The sequence below is a fragment of the Bombyx mori genome, chromosome 10 (assembly GCF_030269925.1).
Source record: "Bombyx mori chromosome 10, ASM3026992v2".
NCBI classification, from domain to species: Eukaryota; Metazoa; Arthropoda; class Insecta; order Lepidoptera; family Bombycidae; genus Bombyx; species Bombyx mori.
This window is the reverse complement of record NC_085116.1, coordinates 15,988,079-16,006,749: the sequence shown is the minus strand read 5'-3', so window position 1 is coordinate 16,006,749 and position 18,671 is coordinate 15,988,079. Positions and strand designations below refer to the sequence as shown.

At 37.3% G+C, this 18,671-nt stretch overlaps 2 protein-coding genes across 2 annotated transcripts in view; both read right to left on the bottom strand.

Annotated features, from left to right (window-relative positions):
* The window catches only part of LOC101738107 (leucine-rich repeat flightless-interacting protein 2), a 52,252-nt gene extending 43,599 nt beyond the window's left edge, over positions 1 to 8,653 (bottom strand). The window contains exons 1-2 of the mRNA XM_038013181.2: positions 8,282 to 8,653; positions 6,712 to 6,811 (exon numbers count right to left, since the gene is read on the bottom strand). Of these exons, the coding sequence (XP_037869109.1) occupies positions 6,712 to 6,789 (78 nt within the window). The 5' untranslated portion in view covers positions 6,790 to 6,811; positions 8,282 to 8,653. The remainder of the gene's footprint in view (positions 1 to 6,711; positions 6,812 to 8,281) is intronic.
* Positions 8,654 to 11,822: 3,169 nt separating this feature from the next.
* On the bottom strand, positions 11,823 to 16,758 carry LOC778504 (dolichyl-diphosphooligosaccharide protein glycotransferase). Its single transcript, NM_001098329.1, is given in 7 exon segments — positions 11,823 to 11,981; positions 12,989 to 13,219; positions 13,983 to 14,144; positions 14,230 to 14,373; positions 15,108 to 15,350; positions 16,285 to 16,523; positions 16,626 to 16,758. Coding segments are annotated over 7 exon segments (1,311 nt in total).
* Positions 16,759 to 18,671: the final 1,913 nt, after the last annotated feature.

Genomic DNA, 18,671 nt, shown 5'->3' with positions numbered 1-18,671 from the left:
GGGACATGTAGACCTCTCATTTACGGGTATTTACTATATTGTCTAAGACGTATTAAAATCTAAGTAAAATGCTATTTGACTTATGCAGTAAATTAAAAATTTTAGGTTTCCTAAAGAACCTAACGCCAGGGAACAATGGATTGACGTGACAGGTAGAGGAAACTGGAGACAAAGACGAGTAGTATTTGCTCTAAACATTTTACTGAAAATGATTTTACCATAAAAAAATCAGAATACACTTAGTTTTGAAAAATTCATTCGCAATTAATAGCAAGCGCCAACTGCTTAACAAATACGTTTTATTTCAGCGACAGTGACTATTTGTAATTAATAAAAGTAAAATAGTTTTTTTTTTTAAATATTTATTTCATGTTTCATTTTCTCCATTCATTCATCAGATAATTTATCGATAAAGAATATCGATTTTATCAAGCACTAGCGTGTATGAACATTTTTATTGCCTTTTTGCGTGTGTGAGTGTGTATGCCTACGGGTGTTTTGTGCTAGTTTGCGAACGAATATCTGTCCTGAGATTTATGTGTGGGTGTTTTTGTTGTGTGCGAAATACTTGTAATCACAGTGTGTGTATGTGTAGAAATTAAAATAGTGGGGATGAAGCGGCGACACTGGTTCTAATACAAAATTAGAGCAAAGGCCTTTCCAACCTTATTTATCTATTCCGTGTATTTAACCATTATTATGGTCTAATTATTGTATCGTCGGCCGTCGCGATACGTGTCCAAAATAGGATCGATATGTCTTAAGGTATAGAGTGTATCAAATGATTGAACATAAATAGACATACATTCGAAAAGAGTAAGTCAATTCGAATTCTGATAAAAAAACTATGTACACATTTCGCTGCAACGAATGCTGGCAATATTACCAAAAAAAACAAAAATGTAGTCCATAAATAGTACAATTCTCTTTTGAGAATTTTGCCACAAAACTGCATGTCCGACACTAATTGCTTGCATTACGCAATTCCGCATTAATTACGAACAATTAACAAAGTTAAATAATGTTTTCTTATCTTTAATTATATAATGCATTGCAAAGGTGTTCGGACGCGGAAGACTATTTCGGTCGCGCCTTGTGTTACTGTCGCCATTAGCAGGTAATCGCACAGTGGTCAATGATTTGATCAATTTAAGACATGCCAAAAAATAAACATATATTTCTGCTACGTAATTTACACTGTTGGTAGGACCTCTTGTGAGTCGCGCACGGGTAGGTACCACCACCCCGCCTATTTCTGCCGTGAAGCAGTAATGCGTTTCGGTTTGAAGGGTGAGACAGACGTTGTAACTATACTTGAGACCTTAGAACTTATATCTCAAGGTGGGTGGCGCATTTACGCTGTAGATATCTATGGGCTGCAGTAACCACTAAACACCAGGTGGGCTGTGAGCTCGTCCACCCATCTAAGCAATAAAAAATAAAAAAAACGTAAATATGAAACTGTTTCTTCTCGATTTAAAGTCGACAAAAACCATAGAGCCCTCGAAATTAAACATTAAAAACTGTAAAAACGTTCATAATAATGCTTCTTTCGTTCCTAAGTCGAAACAGCTGACTTAGCTTATATGCGTGACTGCCGGGTTTTTTTAATTTATTTTTATTTCTTAGTTGGATGACCGCGCTTACCGCCCACCTGGTGTGAAGTGGATACTGGAGCCCATAGACATCTACGACGTAAATGCGCCACCCACCTTGAGATATAAGTTTAAGATCTCAGTATAGTCATAACGGCTGCCCTACCCTTCAAACCGAAACGCATTACTGCTTCACGGTAGAAATAGGCAGGGTGGTGGTACCTACCCGTGCGGACTCATAAGAGGTCCTACCACCAATAAACCACCGGATCAATTTTGAACAGCTACCTACAGTGGTGTTTCCAGTCCCTAACATTTTCAAGCCGTGTCATCCACCGTGGAGAAAGTTAGATGACTTATACATCAGTTGTTTATCTTTAAATTAAAAGTAAAAGGTTTTGAATTTGGAAAATTTGCGTTACCCATGCGATGGACCGACCAAGTCAAATGGGTAGTTGGCGCTTGTTTGCATGAGTGTACCAGGCTCACCACAAAACGAGAGAAGTGACGATTGCTCTTAAGGCGCATAACATCTGCCCACAGCAATGTTACTGAATGAAGACCACGACCGCTCTGACAAGAGTGATACGATCAAGGAGAAGGAGTACACAACCATAGAGGTTTGGACTGTATACAGAAGAAAAGTATACGCGTATACGGTCTGTATCACTGTAGACTTTATACTTATAGGTGTGTAATAGAAAACCGATGTTTTTTCAAAATAAACTTCTATTCAAAGTTCTTTGGGCTAGCGATGCGTTTTATTCCTATGTTAAGTTGAAACGAGGCAAAACAGTCATATCAAACGAGATGGAATCGTATTGTATCAACCCTAACGCGATATAATCAGCAAGAATAGAATCATTGTGGCAATTCGTATAGATACTTCTTACCACGTATCCGTAAGTGACCTAGAGTTGCTTTTTTCGGATAGCGTTGAACTTCTTGATTTTGCCTTTAAGAAATCACTAGCGCCGTCCAATACGGAGCATGCCATGCGTTTACGAGAGCAGTTTTCCTCAAAACAAGCTGCTTACTATAATAAAAAGTACGTTTTTACAATAGTTTACAGCTTTGATTCATCGCGGACTGTAAAATGTAAAAATAATTTAAATGCGACTAGCGACACCCCTAGGAGGTCCTTCAATCAGATTATTTACTTTATATAGCGACATATCGTTGTTGTCAAACCAAAATCTGCTATGTGCAAAAACTCTATTTTGAATTAACGAGTAAAAACATTTTCGTATACAATTTTACATGAAGGTAAATTTTTAAAAACTATATCAAATGAAAGCTATAGATAAATATTAAAGCTATAGACACATAACAGTTTTTTTTATACGGTAGATAGGGCTGTGAACTATACGAAAAAGTCAAAAGATGCACATAACAGAATTTGGTTTGACAACGACGATATTCAGATACCGATTTGAGTCCGAACACTTTACACTTAATTTCTCGCTCTTCCCGACCTATAAAAGACTAGCTTCGGTCAACAAAACCATAAAATTCTACTCAAGTTATTCAGGGAACTATGAAAGTGGTCCAGAATCAGCATGAATCTCTCACCGCTGCGTGTAAATAAATGCCTACGAAATAAGTAAGCTTTAATTATTCACGTCACGTTACTTAAATGCATTCACCGCGCGTGTGGTTCATAGAAGCAATAACCAGGGTTTGCCCTAAGAGTGGCTTGGTTATCGCGAAGTTTTTTTTATGTTCTCGTCTAATAATTCTCTACATTCGAGGTCATACGACATATGGTCGTTTATCAACCTTTACCGTTATCATACCCGATCCAGTGGACCGAATGTTAAATAGTCGACGTCGCCCTATACACGTCATTACGGATCCTCCCGATCCATTAATAGTGCTTTTAGGTACATCAAGCACCGGTTACCGCCTTCACCGAACCCGTCGCTTGCGACGAAGAGCTCGACGAGTAAATTAACCCACAACCCACTGAGTTTCTCGCCGGATCTTCTCAGTGGGTCGCGTTTCCGATCCGGTGGTAGATTCTGCGAAGCACTGCTCTTGCGAGGGCCAGTGTTACCAACACTCCCGGATTGAGCCCCGTGAGCTCACCTACTAGCTCGGTGAATATAGTATAACCCCTCGAGGTTACTAGAATAGGTAGGAAAAAAACCGTTACACAAAATTGACAAATCAAATTCTAATAATTTCTAACGTAGGACATTTTTGGGATAAGACATTTTTAAATAGTTTGAATAAAAATAATATAATAATTAAATAACAAAAACAAATGCCCATTGAAATTTAAAAAAAAGGGCCTCCCTGCTTTATATTTATTAACGTTGTAGAACTATCGAGACGTTACAACTACGCATTGGAGCTAAACACCCTGCACCTTAATAATTTATAAGGATTATTTCTTAAACGGGCAAAGTAATGCTAGAGTTACAGGGTAATGATTGAAATTGTCCACTCTCTGGTTTGTGGAAAATTATTTGTATAATCAAGACTTGTTCCACTATTGAATTAAGTCAACTATTCAATGTCCCTGCAACAATCAATTGTGACTTCTGAACCCGTTCCTATCCCCAACACGCGTACAAAGTGACACATACCAAGAATAGGAGGTTAATGTTCGGTTTATTCTGGTTTAGGTATCATGGTTTATCATGACACATCATATTATTCTCTTTCATTCTCAACCTTTTTTTTATATTACATAATATATTTAAATTACTATTAACTATTAATCAAACATATTAAATTTGTGGCTTTATTTGTTCCTTCGAGCTTGATTCGTCATTAATAAACTTGGTTGAAAATTTTTCAGAGATGTTCTTAGTATTTCAGGTTTCTGGTATTGTACCATGGTATTGTACCAACCTATAACAGACGTCGCGCGATTAGTTATTATATAAATTGCTATAATACATATTTATTTATAGCAATCTTTGTTTCAATAGTTATGAATAGTGTTGTTATATGTTTATCGGTCGCAGTTTTGTACCACTGTGCAAATTATTCGAACGCCCATGACGTACCGACTTCAGTAGATAGTTCAACACCGAGCTTCGATAAAGAAAGTGTTGCTTCTTTGAATAAATCAGAGTCATACTCCACATACACTCGTACTTTTTAAGGTTTTCACAAAATGAAAAAATAATTATTATTAAAACTTTCTAAATTAAATTCACTTTTTCCAAAGTTTTAAATCATTTAATCTTTGTGGTCTATATCTATGATATCAATGAAAGTGACTTTGAATCCAATATAGTTGAATATAGTGATAAAAAAATAGACAGTTAATATCAATCGAATGGTGTGAAGCTGATATGACATAACACTTGTGATTAGAAGAATACATTTTCTACAAACGGTAAGTGTTTCGTCCTTTATGAACTGTTTCTTAAACTAATATTATAATATACCATTTCAGAAAACACGTTGACTTGTTTGTCTTAAAGCTTTGAGATCCAAAATTCCTCAAATAAGTAATACGAATAACAATAATAATACAGTGCAGTACAGTACAGGGCGGAGGAAAAGCGCGGAACAGATTAGAAAAAAAAAACCAGAAAATATACCAAGCTATTCATTCCATTAACAATTCAAATATACAAGGTTACCGGTTAAGTCGACCTATTCCCGTTAAGGGCGCGTAGTTTACACCGTTTCTGACTGATTTGATTATGAAACACCCTATTCTAAATCTAACCGATATAGAGATATTTCAATTTAATTGTTTTTTATAAATAATACCCGATGTTTGGCTATCAGCTAAGATATTTTGAAATGCGTAAGTCTTATTATTATTAAATAATTTTCAATTATAAAATAAGATGCTTTATGACCCCAATATCCAATATTGTACGTAAAATGAATAAATAAGTCGTTGTAGACGATTAAAACTTATAAAAACGAATAAAAAACCAATGTTTATTTTTTTTTCAAGGATATCTAAAAAAAATATGGTGCCTGTTTGGCAGATGTGCTTAACAATATTTACGTTTCATCAGCTTTCCTACAAGGTATAACAATCTAGGATTTTATCAAAAATTTGTAGGACACACTTAGTTTTACAGGCTACAGGGGCTACAGGGGAGTATTTCAAGCTGCATCGAAAAACTGATGAAAGATGAAAGATACCTTGCTACCGGCGGAAACCCAACTGAAGCAAAAAGCTACAATCACATTTATGTTGAATTAATAATTAACTTTTATTTTATTCATTCTTTATCTCTCTCAAGTCTCAGTTGACCGAAGCTCATAGATTCGCCTCTCTCGGTTGACGCATTGGTTTAGATTCCCATCCGCGAGAAGCCCGAATTGCCCCTTAGGCTACCATTGAATAGGTAGAGATAAAAAATGGTTTAGATACCGAATACTGTTCCCTGAGGCCGGGTTCGATTCCGGTCCAAATTATCAGTTTAAAAAATAAACTATATCAGCATACCTCACGAGAATAATGAGGACAATTTGAGTTCGTAAACAGGATAATTTGAATATCTACTTTAAAACTAATAAATTTATTACATCCTGTATCGTAATATTGTTTAGATATCTTATTTACAAAACTTACTACCTATTGTTTTACTTAAATTTAATTAATATTATTTCTCCAAATCGGTTGTACGAATATTACGATTATACTTTCTATGGTTTTCCGAAATGAGTCTTTAGTTAACAAACAGCAATACAAATAGTACTAACTGGTTAACAGACAGTACTATTATTTTAAAACTGCAGAGGAAGTGTGTCAGCATTGGAATTATGGAAAAAAATTAGTAAAATTGCTTATCTATATATATTTATTGTATGTATGTATTTTCTTTAACAATGTGTTGTTAATAGTACACCGCACCATACCTGCTATATCTTTATCTGTCCAGAATTTCGGGTAATTAAACGGTTGTCTGGAAGAGGTCGCTTTTAGCGATAAGACCGCCTATTGTACAAACGTATCTGCTTGTTGACTGTTTTCTTATGTTAATTGTGTTTTGGTGTGCAATAAAGTATGTTCTCTCTCTTTCTCTTATCGTAATTTTTCGGACTCATTGAGAATTTGTGTTTATTTTTAACGTTTTTATAGATTCATAAAATTCTATTAAAATCGTGCTGATCAAGTAAGCAAGGTACTAACCTCTCTGGCTATCTGATCGAGCGCCTGCTCCTCCGCCGTGGCCTTGGTCTGCGTGCGTTGCCGCCGCGACGGATCCATTCTGTCTTATCACACTTAACACCTGAAATATGTTACTCTTTACATGAATTGCAACGATTTTATATCATACTTCATAGTTCTCTTCATTGCTAGATAATATTTGCTAGCTAGCTAGTAAAGTTATTTTTACTGACATCTACAGCATTTTTAAAAAAAAGCTTTCGAAGGCTGATACGTTACGATCACAATGGCATGGAATGGCAATGACAGAGAAACAGCCAAACTGCTATCTACCATTGAGAACTCTTCAACATCCTCACCTCACAATTGAAAACCGTTATAGAGCCCGACGATATGAAACGTAACGTAACGTAATTCGTAACACTATTATGAAATCTACCCAGTTTCTTGATTTTTCTGTGTACTATACAGTGTATAATACTTACCGTTGAGACTGACTGCCTCAAGATTAGTAGGATTAAACTTTAAGAACTTATGAATATGTATTAGAAAAATATGTATGTATAATGTGACGTGTACATGTTAAAAAACAGCAAATTCCTTAATAATATACAGTTTATTTATGTATTTAGAATTACATTAATAGAGTTTTATTGTTAAATTATTTTATCAGTTGAATTTAGTATTTAAATAAATTCCCTTTATTATTACTATAATTGCATGTTAATTAATTTTATTCTTCATAAATTTATAAGCTAGAAATACACACATTTACGTTATCTTTTTTAGCTATCTTCCAAACCTATTAAGTTTATGGTGAAGGCTGGACAACTATTTTGATGGTAATAGAATGCATTTGTCATCCAGAATGTGTAAGCACCACCTTTTTGCATTTATCTATTATAATGATCTATTTCGTTTTGCAGAGTAGGAGAGCACTTGTGAATTGAATGCAATTGAAAGTTTGACGATGTTCATTAACTGACAGTGACGGTTTGATGTGTGCATCAGAATTCACATCGAGAGGAGATTGAGGCAAGCTCAAGTAGATGTGGGGTTGGAGGCTGTTTGTGCCCCAACCAAGGTGAAATAAAAATATCAAAAACCCCATTCTAAATTTTTTTTAAACATGTGTGCTTTTCACAGATTAAATTTGATAAGATTAAGACAATAACAATAACAAACTTATCTTGAATCATTTTTATATAAATATTGAATTTACGCATGTAGCGTATTGTTTTACAAATTTGTTTGTTTTGATTTCAGTGTGTAGGTGCTTTTATGCGAGTTTACAAGATTGGTTTATTATAACAAATCTTGACCTTAAAATTCTTGAAGATGCCATAGCTATGTATTAAGCTTCGCACGTAATTTAATTAATTTTTATTTTTGTTCATCTAATCTCTTGATCAAACAACAATTGTTTGCTTTCAAACTGTGATTTGACCATTGTATGTTAGTCTGTAAGTTCTAACCTAGAGAAACAAGGATTTCCCGCGTGGAATTCCTCAAAATCGTACGAATAGCAGGAAAACGAGTGGGCACAGAGCCAACACATTTTTTTTCATTACAATGACATCATAATACTTACTGGGACAGTTAAAGTTGTAAACACATCCCTGCAACTAGCAATGCTGATGTTTGACTTCTAACAAGTCCGGCACAATCACGCAATTTGCTTAAGAAGCACAATAGAAAACAAGAACAGTAATAAAATTAGAATTTTAAAAGAATTAAGGCGACACCAATTCACTGCCTACTCGAATCACGGTGGTTGTCACATTAATCTACTAAAATATGTATAACTTAGTCTTTTAGCACAAATTTAATTGCTTATATCTATGAACAAATTTTTGTATATAATAAATACGTAAATTAAAGCATCTTTTCTTATTTTTTAGTCTACAAAACTACAAAAGCCATGTATGACATGCATGCCATTCTGATTTCAATATCGTTGCGTTCAGCGTTCAGAAACTTTGTGAAACGTCATTTTATGGTTGTGTTCATTAAAAAGAATTTAAAAAAAATAGTAACTAGGTAGCTACTTTCAATAAATGTTTCCACTTTTATTTAAACAAGAATAGTGAGACTATTTATCTATTATCACTACTTCTGCTTATTGAATCTTAAACCCATGTTGCAGAGTGAAATGCTAGCGAAAGAAGTGAGAATTTGGTCAACAACGTTCATTTGATTTAAAGTTATGATAGCAGCACTTGCGATTTTATTTTGATTAAAAACACAAAATAATGCTAAGAAATATTTCTTTTTGAAATAATCAGTACATTTAAATACCTTTATTTTTATAACGGTTTTCATAACTGTATACTTAAATAAATGTAAATATGTTTTTTTTATTGCTTTGATGGGTGGACGAGCTCACAGCCCACCTGGTGTTAAGTGGTTACTGGAGCCCATAGACATCTATAACGTAAATGCGCCACCCACCTTGAGATATAAGTTTTAAGGCCTCAGTATAGTTACAACGGCTGCCCCACCCTTCGAACCGAAACGCATTACTGCTTCACGGCAGAAATAGACAGGGTGATTAAAAATGAATGATCGTTATAATTTATATTGCCAAGAAAAACTAATGGACCTATGGCTCACTTCATCTTGAACATAAAGACAACACAAATAAGGCACATGCACAATCATGTGGCCGCTATGCGCCATAGAGTAAGATTATTCGCCCCCCACTATTATGGGATCTTCAAATATTACTTGAAATTATTCCAGTCAGATGTACGTACAAAAATGGTTTTTGAAAGCGTACCGTCAATAATCTTAGTAGCTTAAAATAGTAAATAAAGTACAACATTTACTTTGTTCCGGTGGAAAGCGGTCCAAATGCAAAAGGACACGTCGAGATCTTTTCGAATAATAATTCCATAAAGGATTTCTTCATGCAGCATTCCTAAAACTTTCGCTCCACAACACAGAAAACTAATAACCAAAAAATCCAAATCAATGCGTAGAAATTTTGATTTGAAAACTAATACGTGTCCTAGTTTTTAATAAATAAAGCTGAGTAAAAAAAACCGAAATTATTTTCATTTTCAAATATTACTCAATTTCAAACTCAAGGCCCACCTGGTGTTGAGTAGAACGCAATAATGCTTCAAGTCAGATAGGATAGCACTTGTGAAGGCTTACTACAAGTGGTTTGTCATTTGTATGTGTATAGTCGGCTATCCACTAGAGGCAAACTCAGGTCGAGCGGATGCCTCGCTCCCGCTCCGAGGACGCAGAAGTGAAGACGCTGCCTCAACCTAAAGGTACGCCGAAACACGAGACAAATTCGTTGCCGCGAGTCGGGCCATATTTTGTTGATTTTTTTGCCGTGCTCAAAGGAGCCTCAGTCCGAGCCGTGCATTTGATGGAGATCGCAATCGACAACGAAACTGCCATTAAGGATGATTAAACTGATAAAATTCAAATGTCATGTCCGTAGTGGACTAGCAGCTACTTGACGCGCGTCTGGTGCCATCGCGTTTTAGCTTTAAGCTGCCTGTTCAAGCTGAGGCGATTCACCTCGAGCCTTTGCCTCAACGCAAACAGCCTCAGTTCAGGCTGTTTGCTTCAAGTCGAGGCTACTCGACCCGAGTTTTCCTCTAGTGGATACCCTTTTTTTTTTCCGGTCGAGGGCCGAACCTCCTACGAGATCCCCCGGCCTAGGGGGCGCGCGGGGTATGTGAGACTCAACGATCTGCAGGTGTTGAGAGCAGACCGCGGGCCCAAGAATTTAGGGCCCACCCACTAAACGACTCCCCTGCACTCTTACACCCGGCGTCCGATCTCCGTCCGGGGTCAAAACCCGGTCAGAGTAGGGGGGTTCCCGCGGTCAACACTACAACCAGACACGCGGCGCCACCCCGAGGACGCCCGACGGGTCGTCGAGGCGATAGTCGACGACCAACGACGTCAGTCTCCGCGGTACGGCGGCCCTTCAGGCCGCCCGGGCGATGCCACTGGTGTTCCGGGATACCCCGCTGGGCCAGAACCAGCCTGCCGGGTCGGAACGCGATACACCGCGGACCGGGTTGCTCTTCCACAGTATGTTCGGCGACGACAGCGACGACGAAAATGCGGACCGCATCGCAGTCCGCAGCCGCCGACGCGTCGTCCCGTCCTCCTGGTGCCAGCGCGCTAGAGTGACGGTAGCGTGCGGCGCAGTCTCAGCCCCCTTAGGTCGCCCCGTGACCATCACCGGGAGGAGACTGCCCCCTCATAGGGGCCGGAGCTGGACAAACGCTGTCCTCCGACCCCCGGCTCGACGGCGGCGGCACGGCGCCGAGAGGGAGGAAGAGTTCTCCCTCTCCCGTTCCGCCGCCTCCTTCTGCGAGATGGTGGACTCGCAGAAGTCGAGCATCGCCTGCCAGGACTCATCGCTGCCGAGCATCGCAGCCACGACGGTCGGAAGCGACAAGTCCGGTCCTATTTTTGCAACGAGGACGCGGCGCTGCTCCGCGAAAGCGGGGCAGTACGCGAGCGTGTGCTCCGCCGTGTCCTCGTTGCAGCCACTGCAGTGGTGGCACTTCGGCGTCGGCTCCCTCCGGGCGACGAGGTGCAGGTAGCGACCGAAACAGCCGTGTCCCGTGAGCACCTGCGTCGCTCGGAAGGTGAGACGTCCTCGGTCGCGATTCACCCAGTCCGAGAGGACCGGGCGGATCGCCTCGACAGTCCGTCGCCCGTAGGCCTCTAGTGGATACCCGGCTTAACACCTTTATTAAAAACTACAACATAATTTGTAGACATTATAGCATAACCTCATATTAAAAAATATGCTATAAAATATTTTAAACTGCAATTAATTTTTAATTCCGTGACTTAGTGTTCAGTACGTAGTATTCTTACTGAATATCATGAAAATAACATTCTTATATTTAAATCAATTTTATTCAAAATTAATCACAAATGTGCATACATTTACATCTTTCATCAATAGGTTACATACACGGGCTCTCTTACTACACAAAGATCTTTAGATTCATATAGCATCATTCAATATTATTATCTGATTTATGAATCTTTAAAACGAAACTAAATGTGATATGGCCGATGTACATCACTTATTGACTTAAGATGTTTAACATTAAATACACGTTACATACAAATCAACACTTCATTTACTCGCTCTTCGTTTTAGGTTGATCCTCTTTGTAATACAGGAAAACAAATGAAAATAAGAACACTCCGATCATCATTGAGAACGAACTAACGTAGTATGGGTAGGCGCTCGGTATGAAGCGCTCATATTGTGTGTGTTGTAGTGGGCGGACTGACACCTGGAACAAGCAGTGGATTAAATCAATAAAAAATGACTATAGTGGAATTATTTTGTCCGTGCAGTTTGGGTCATAAAACATAGCCCGGCTAGGGCGGTGCGTATGTTGCGCGGGCGCAACGCCATTATCGGTAAATAAAAATGATCATCGAAGGCAGGTCCATGGCGGCGTGGTATACGAAGGGTGGTGAGACATTGTTATGTTGTGAGTCATTTGTACGTACCTGCAAATTATAGTACATTATGTCGAAGAGAAATGTGTTTTTATGCATTCGTTCTCTGAATTTCTTTAGTGACACAATGGCTACTCCTTTGTTTTGTACCAAAACGGCAGAACTTATTACAAAATAATATTTGCACGTGTTGTTATCAACAAATGTTAAAAATTTTCACTGAAATAAGAATAGATTCCGAAAAGTTACAAAGTGTTAATTTCTGCCGTTCTCGTTAATTTGCTGCAGCAATAAGCGGTGTAAGTGTTCGATTAGTGATTTTTTCTTTCATTTTTATCACTAACCCACAAAATGACAAAACTAAATACACTATCGATAACGCATATCGACAACAATAATGCGCATCACTATGCCCGTCCATAAGGCTCGTGAGTGGAAGAGAGAGCGAAATACTCGCTTCACCGCTCCGATTTTTTATGACCCAAACTGCACGGACAAAGTAATTCTACTATAGAGGAATGTTGTTGTCACGTGCACGTAGGTACAACACACCACAGATATGTCAGTTTCTACTACAAAGCTATCACATGTTCTACTTTGATAATTAGCTTTTTTTAATACAAGGGTCACTCAACTTTCGAACCACTCAGTGTTATGTGGTTTCTGGAGCCCAAGGACATTACGACTTAAGTGCGATTACCCACTTTTGTGGCAAAAAATAGACAGGGTGAAAGTGCCTACACACGCAGGTTAACAATTATTGCAATATAATAAAGCACTAAAGAACTCCTATTTTTCATAATACCCATCTAGAGAAGGAAAAAGATGCACAAACCTGTGTTGAGTGATAAAGTCTTGTATACCCGACCCTGTCGTAATCCACTTTGAACTGATAAACACCCCAGACATCTGGAACTTTGAAGACAGCCTCATAGACGCCATTGGGTTTCTTTTGTAAAGTTGTGCGTATAAAAGGGTCGATTCGCACAAACTCTAGCTGCACATCGTTTGCTTCGAAAGGCTGCCATTTGCCATTCTTTAGCTCTTCAATTTCAATTCTGTATACCTGAAACATGAATAATTATGCTAGACTGATTTATTGGCTAGAATAAATCTTGAGCAATACTCATCATATCAACGGAATAAAGTTTAAACCTCAAGGTTGCAGCCTTATATATGATGTCAAAGTCATTCATGACCATATTTTTTTTTTCTGGATGTGGGCTTAACCTCCTTCCAGGTCCCTGCGCCTAGGAGGCGCGCGGGGTATGTGGGACTTGACGATCTGCAGATGTTGGGAGCAGACCGCGGGCCAAAGGACGTTTTAGGGGCATACCGCACTAAACGACTCTCCTGCACTTTTAGACTCACTCCCTCACCCCTACACTCTGCGCAGGGTCAGAACCCGGTCGGATTAAAGGGGTTCCCGCGGTCAACACTACAACCAGATTCACAGCGCCACCCCTGGGACGCCCGACCGACGGGTCGTCGAAGCGATAGTCGACGATCAATAACGCAGATCTCCACGGTATGACAGCTCTACCAGGCCGCCTGGGCGATGCGGCTGGTGTTTCGGAATACTCCGCTGGGTTAGAACCAGCTTGCCGGGCCGGAACGAGATACAGCACCGACCGGATAAGTCATTCATGAACATGAGTTAAGTAGGTATTTTAGAAGAAGTATTGGTATCCTGCCTGCAAGGATTGAGCACCGGCTTAATGATACAAGTTATCCAGATGTTATATCCTTTAGGTCACGACAACCTCAAACATAATAAAATGTATAAATTAATGTTTTTATTGTATTCAATAACAGGGCACAATACTCACAACAGTGTCTGTAATGGTATAGGCACTGGACGGTTCCTTCTCTCCTTGTCTGTGATGGTCGACATTGCGCACGCGTAAACGCCCACGCTCACCAAACACCCATTCAGTAAGGCGAATCGCGAGAATCTTGTTGCCTGATACATCTGACTTTGTTTTGTCACCCTGTATTAGAAAATATTACGTCAATTCAATAAAACAAGACTAGGCAGGAAATTCAATCAAGTTGATTGTTTAGTTTTATACTTACATGTACTTTTGTAACAGGAGAATTGAAGGCCTCATCAGAGAAGAAGAATAACGATCCACTGAAAACAATACGAGCATTGTTTCTTGCTTGCAGAGCTGCAATCAGTACTGTCTTACGGCCAACTGCATGGGGGTACTCTTTCACCTATCATAAACAGTTTTTTTTTAAAGTTAATAGTTGGTAATTGAATGGCACTAGATATAAATATCAAAACATATGGTCATGACCATGTAAAGATAAAAATTCTGGAATTGAGCTAAATTTCTAGTTATTCGAGCACTACACCACAAATATTTTTTCTCAGGAAATGACTGTGGCCACAGTGTGAGTATGGAAATGATGATTTTTTATAATTTTGTTTGTAATTTCAAAAATAGGGTAGTTTTCAATTAGGTTTTTGTACCTCGAAACTTAGTCATTGATAAACAGATATGGTATTTTTTATTTTCTTAAAAAGAATTTTTTAGTTCCAGATCTTATAATTTTTTTATCAAAATTGCTTAAGTATATGGTTTTATAAATAAAAATAACTGTCAAAAGTACATTATCCTAAATGAAACAGTTTATTTTGTTTGCTAGTTTCAGTTTATATAATGTATAGTATTTTATTGGTGATGTTCCATTATAATGTAGCTTTAAAGAATACAAGCTGTGATTAATAACCAGCCAAATTGAAGGTCTGCTGTCTTTTCTTTGTACTGCTAGCTAATAGAAATGGATGCCTTGTTATTTGAAATATGAAAATGTACCTAAATGTCCTAAACTAACATCACATTGGACAAAAACTAAGAAAAAAGACAGCCTCAAAGAATAATCGAGTGTTAAGCAGTATGATAAGATTAATTTATTTAGAGTACATTTTTTATTAAAAGCCTAACCTGACTCTTAGGGTTGTAACTGTAGGCAGTCGAATCAGCTGATAGAATAGGCAAAACCAAGCTGTTATCCTTGTCCACAATAAGTCCAGTGCCTTCAAATAGCAGAGGCTGTGTATTCTGTTCTCCTACAATTGTGGGAGCCTTGATTAGGTTCTTAGGTGATACTACAATGCGAGTGTGGTCTCCCTCATCAGTCACATCATAGTTGAAGTGGTCTATGACTGCTGCAGATTCCTCGTCCATCTGAAATTAGATTTAATTACATTATTTTTAAGCTGCTATTTTTTTAAAATATATATGCGTCCTGCACTGAAACATATAAACAGAGTCAACAAATGTAACATCTAAGAGACAATTGAGTCGACTATTATCAAAGCCGGCTGTGACTTTTGGACAATTATTGGTAAATCAGAAAAACGAATTATTGACTTTGTATTCCATTGGCAGTCACAAAACTCTTCTGAACGACATCTTAGATAAATAACAGGTTAAGTATTAAACTTTAGTTAATGCAGGTTTTGAACCGTATTCTTTGAAGGAGACGATTATATTCAAATCAATCTGTATTGACATATCAATAACATTTTTTTGTCCAAATGCACAGATTGCCACCTTTGATAATAGACGACTCAATTCTATAATATTGGCTATTGTATAATGCTACTTCACAGTAGATTTAAGTGAGGTGGTAATACCAACCCAGGCTTACAATATGCCCTATCACCAGTAAGTTATGCATGAATTATAATATTTGTGAATATCTGATATCAGAGAGAAGTAACAAAAGCACATTGGATCCAAGCTAAACAATCCCTCTACATAATTTCTAAGAATGTGGCATTAGAAACTAAGTTTCAAAGATTTTTTCTGAATTTTTGCAGCAATTTTAAACACATTTCACATGAAATATCTTTCTAAGACTAGTTGTGGCAGTGAGTACAGTCACCTGTTTGTTGTAGTGAAGTGACAGTTGGGATAAAATTGTTCGACCTGACTAGAAGGATCATTTAGGTAAGCAGTATTTGTTTAATTTCTCTAAATCTATTCAGATTTTCTTAACATATATTTAGATCTTGATCTATCTCATTGTGGTGATGAGAAATAAGCAATGTTTATAATGATATATGATATGCTACTGGTTAAGATTTATGAATGAAAACCCTAAGACATTAATTACCTCAAATCCACATTCTGAAGCGATTTCTCTATATACGTCTCCGGCCGCGGCGTTACCAGCCATAAGAAGGTTTCCGCCATCGTCTATGAATTTGGTTATGGCCTCACTGTCTACCTGTCCACCAAACTCGAGCACGGAAGGAGCGAATACTATGAGATTCTTGTATAAATATTCTCCGTATTTTGACAGGACCAGATTTGCATCATCCGCAAGTTTGAATGTTAAGCCATAGCCGCGTTCTAGAAAATAACATTAGTAAAATTAAGCGCCGAATAAACACGTAAATATATAATAATAATGTGACAACCGGTGTCTTGATAAACTGTATAGTTCAACCATACCTTGTAATGATTTGAAGAATTGTGAATGCGTTTCTTTGATATTTAAGTTATCTATTAGAACTAAAGTTTCATGATCCGCGCAAACGAGCGTTAAAAAAGTGATCAATGTCCCTAAAATTATCGTGGTTTTCATTTTGATTTTCCAACCAACCTAGCTTTTTTTAAATGACGTGTACTTGTTTGACTAAATCTTATACTTTTTTTGGTACAATTTCCGTTTTTAGGAAAGGCAACGGGATCTAAGCCCATACGGCCTTGTCTGTTCTATATAATTTTTGAAATAAATGTTCAAAAAGGCCGAAGCTATATTTTGTATGATTTATATTATATCCTTAAATAAAAATTTAATTAAGGCCGAAGCCAAGTCTTATTACGTAAATTCCAATCCTTGTAAAATGGCAAATTCGAGTTTTACTGTCAAATCCAAATCGACTTAAATCATAGACTTTTTTTTGGTACAATTTTTTCTTGTTAGGCAAAGAGATCTAAGCCCGTACAGCTTTTTAAATCATAGACAATTGAATGATTGCTTATTTTGATCTATACTTATACTTATACTTATTTTATTTTAATATTATAAAGGGGAAAGATTTGTTTGTTTATTTGTTTCGAATAGGCTCCGAAACTACTGGACCGATTTGAAAAATTCTTTTTCCATTAGAAGCCGACATTGTCCCTGATGAACATAGGCTACTTTTTTTAATTTTTTTTTTTTTTTTTTTGTTTCATGTGTGTTTTAATGTTTCCGAAGCGAAGCGAGGGCGGGTCGCTAGTCGTTCATATAGGCAAAGAAAACTCAGTCAATACAATGAAGTCTTGAACAACACAATAGATTAGTACACAACAGAATATTACGGTTTTACATAACAATAAAACCGATATTATGTGCCGAGAAGGAAAACATACAGCATTGTATTATGAAGAAGCAGTGTGTACTTAGCTTAGATTCCTTGTCTATGTCCAACCATAGACAGTCAATTTAGTTCCATCTTTAGCCGCTAGGTGCTGCCAGCAAGTATAAAGGGAGCGCAGCCATCTTTGATCTTCATAGTCTTCACCAGGAAGAACTTCCTGCAATGCTGTATGTTTTCCTTCTCGGCACATAATATCGGTTTTATTGTTATGTAAAACCGTAATATTGATGTGCCTCTGGAAAACATACAGCATTGTATTATGAAGACGTGTTTGTTATCTGCTGGTGAAATTATTAAGCACAACGCTATGATGAAATAGGTAAAGCCATAATAAAATTATGAAGCGCAATGATAATGTTCATAATTTATATAATTATTAAATCAAAAAAACAGTTGTTAACTTCCATGTTAATTCAATAATTAAAAAATATTTATGAGTTTGTAATAAACATTTTATCTTGTATATACAAGAAAATGTATAAATTGTATAAATGATGTATATACATCATGTAGAAGTAAATGTGTTGAAAAAAAGAATCGTGAGGATCTTTACGAAGCTCTATTATTCGGCAATAATTATTGTAAACGTTTGGATGATTTGCAATTGCCTCTAGAAAGTATTTCGTCCATTGGTTCATTATCAATCCATCTCAGAGGCTACTGCTGATCTACAACTTCTTAGAGATGCGTTGATGCCATTACCTCGTAAGGTTGAACGAAGACCAGTTTCCAATTACAGTACGGGATGCCGCTTTTGTGACAACACACATAGTTAGAAAAAAGTCCTTACGAATCTTACCGGGCATGTCTTTAGTTTCATGTTTAGAAAGCACTTATGCAGATTATTGACGAAAATGGATTTCAATTTTAGACCCAAAGACTGGTATCAGAAAGATGTTTTTCTCTGTTATCAAAGAAACTGTCTTTAGAAATGTTGAGCAAAGTAAGGTCATTAACTCTGCGTCCCGTAGCCAACAACATGGTTGTTGGTGTCCTTCAAGCTACATTGAGGCGTGATGTGGTGGCTGGGTTTGAAGAAAACCAGTTTAGAACTATTCTCGGATCTCATGTGAATGGGACTACACTTAGTAAAATTGTAATAAGTAGTTGAATTTTGTTTAGCTATTCCGAT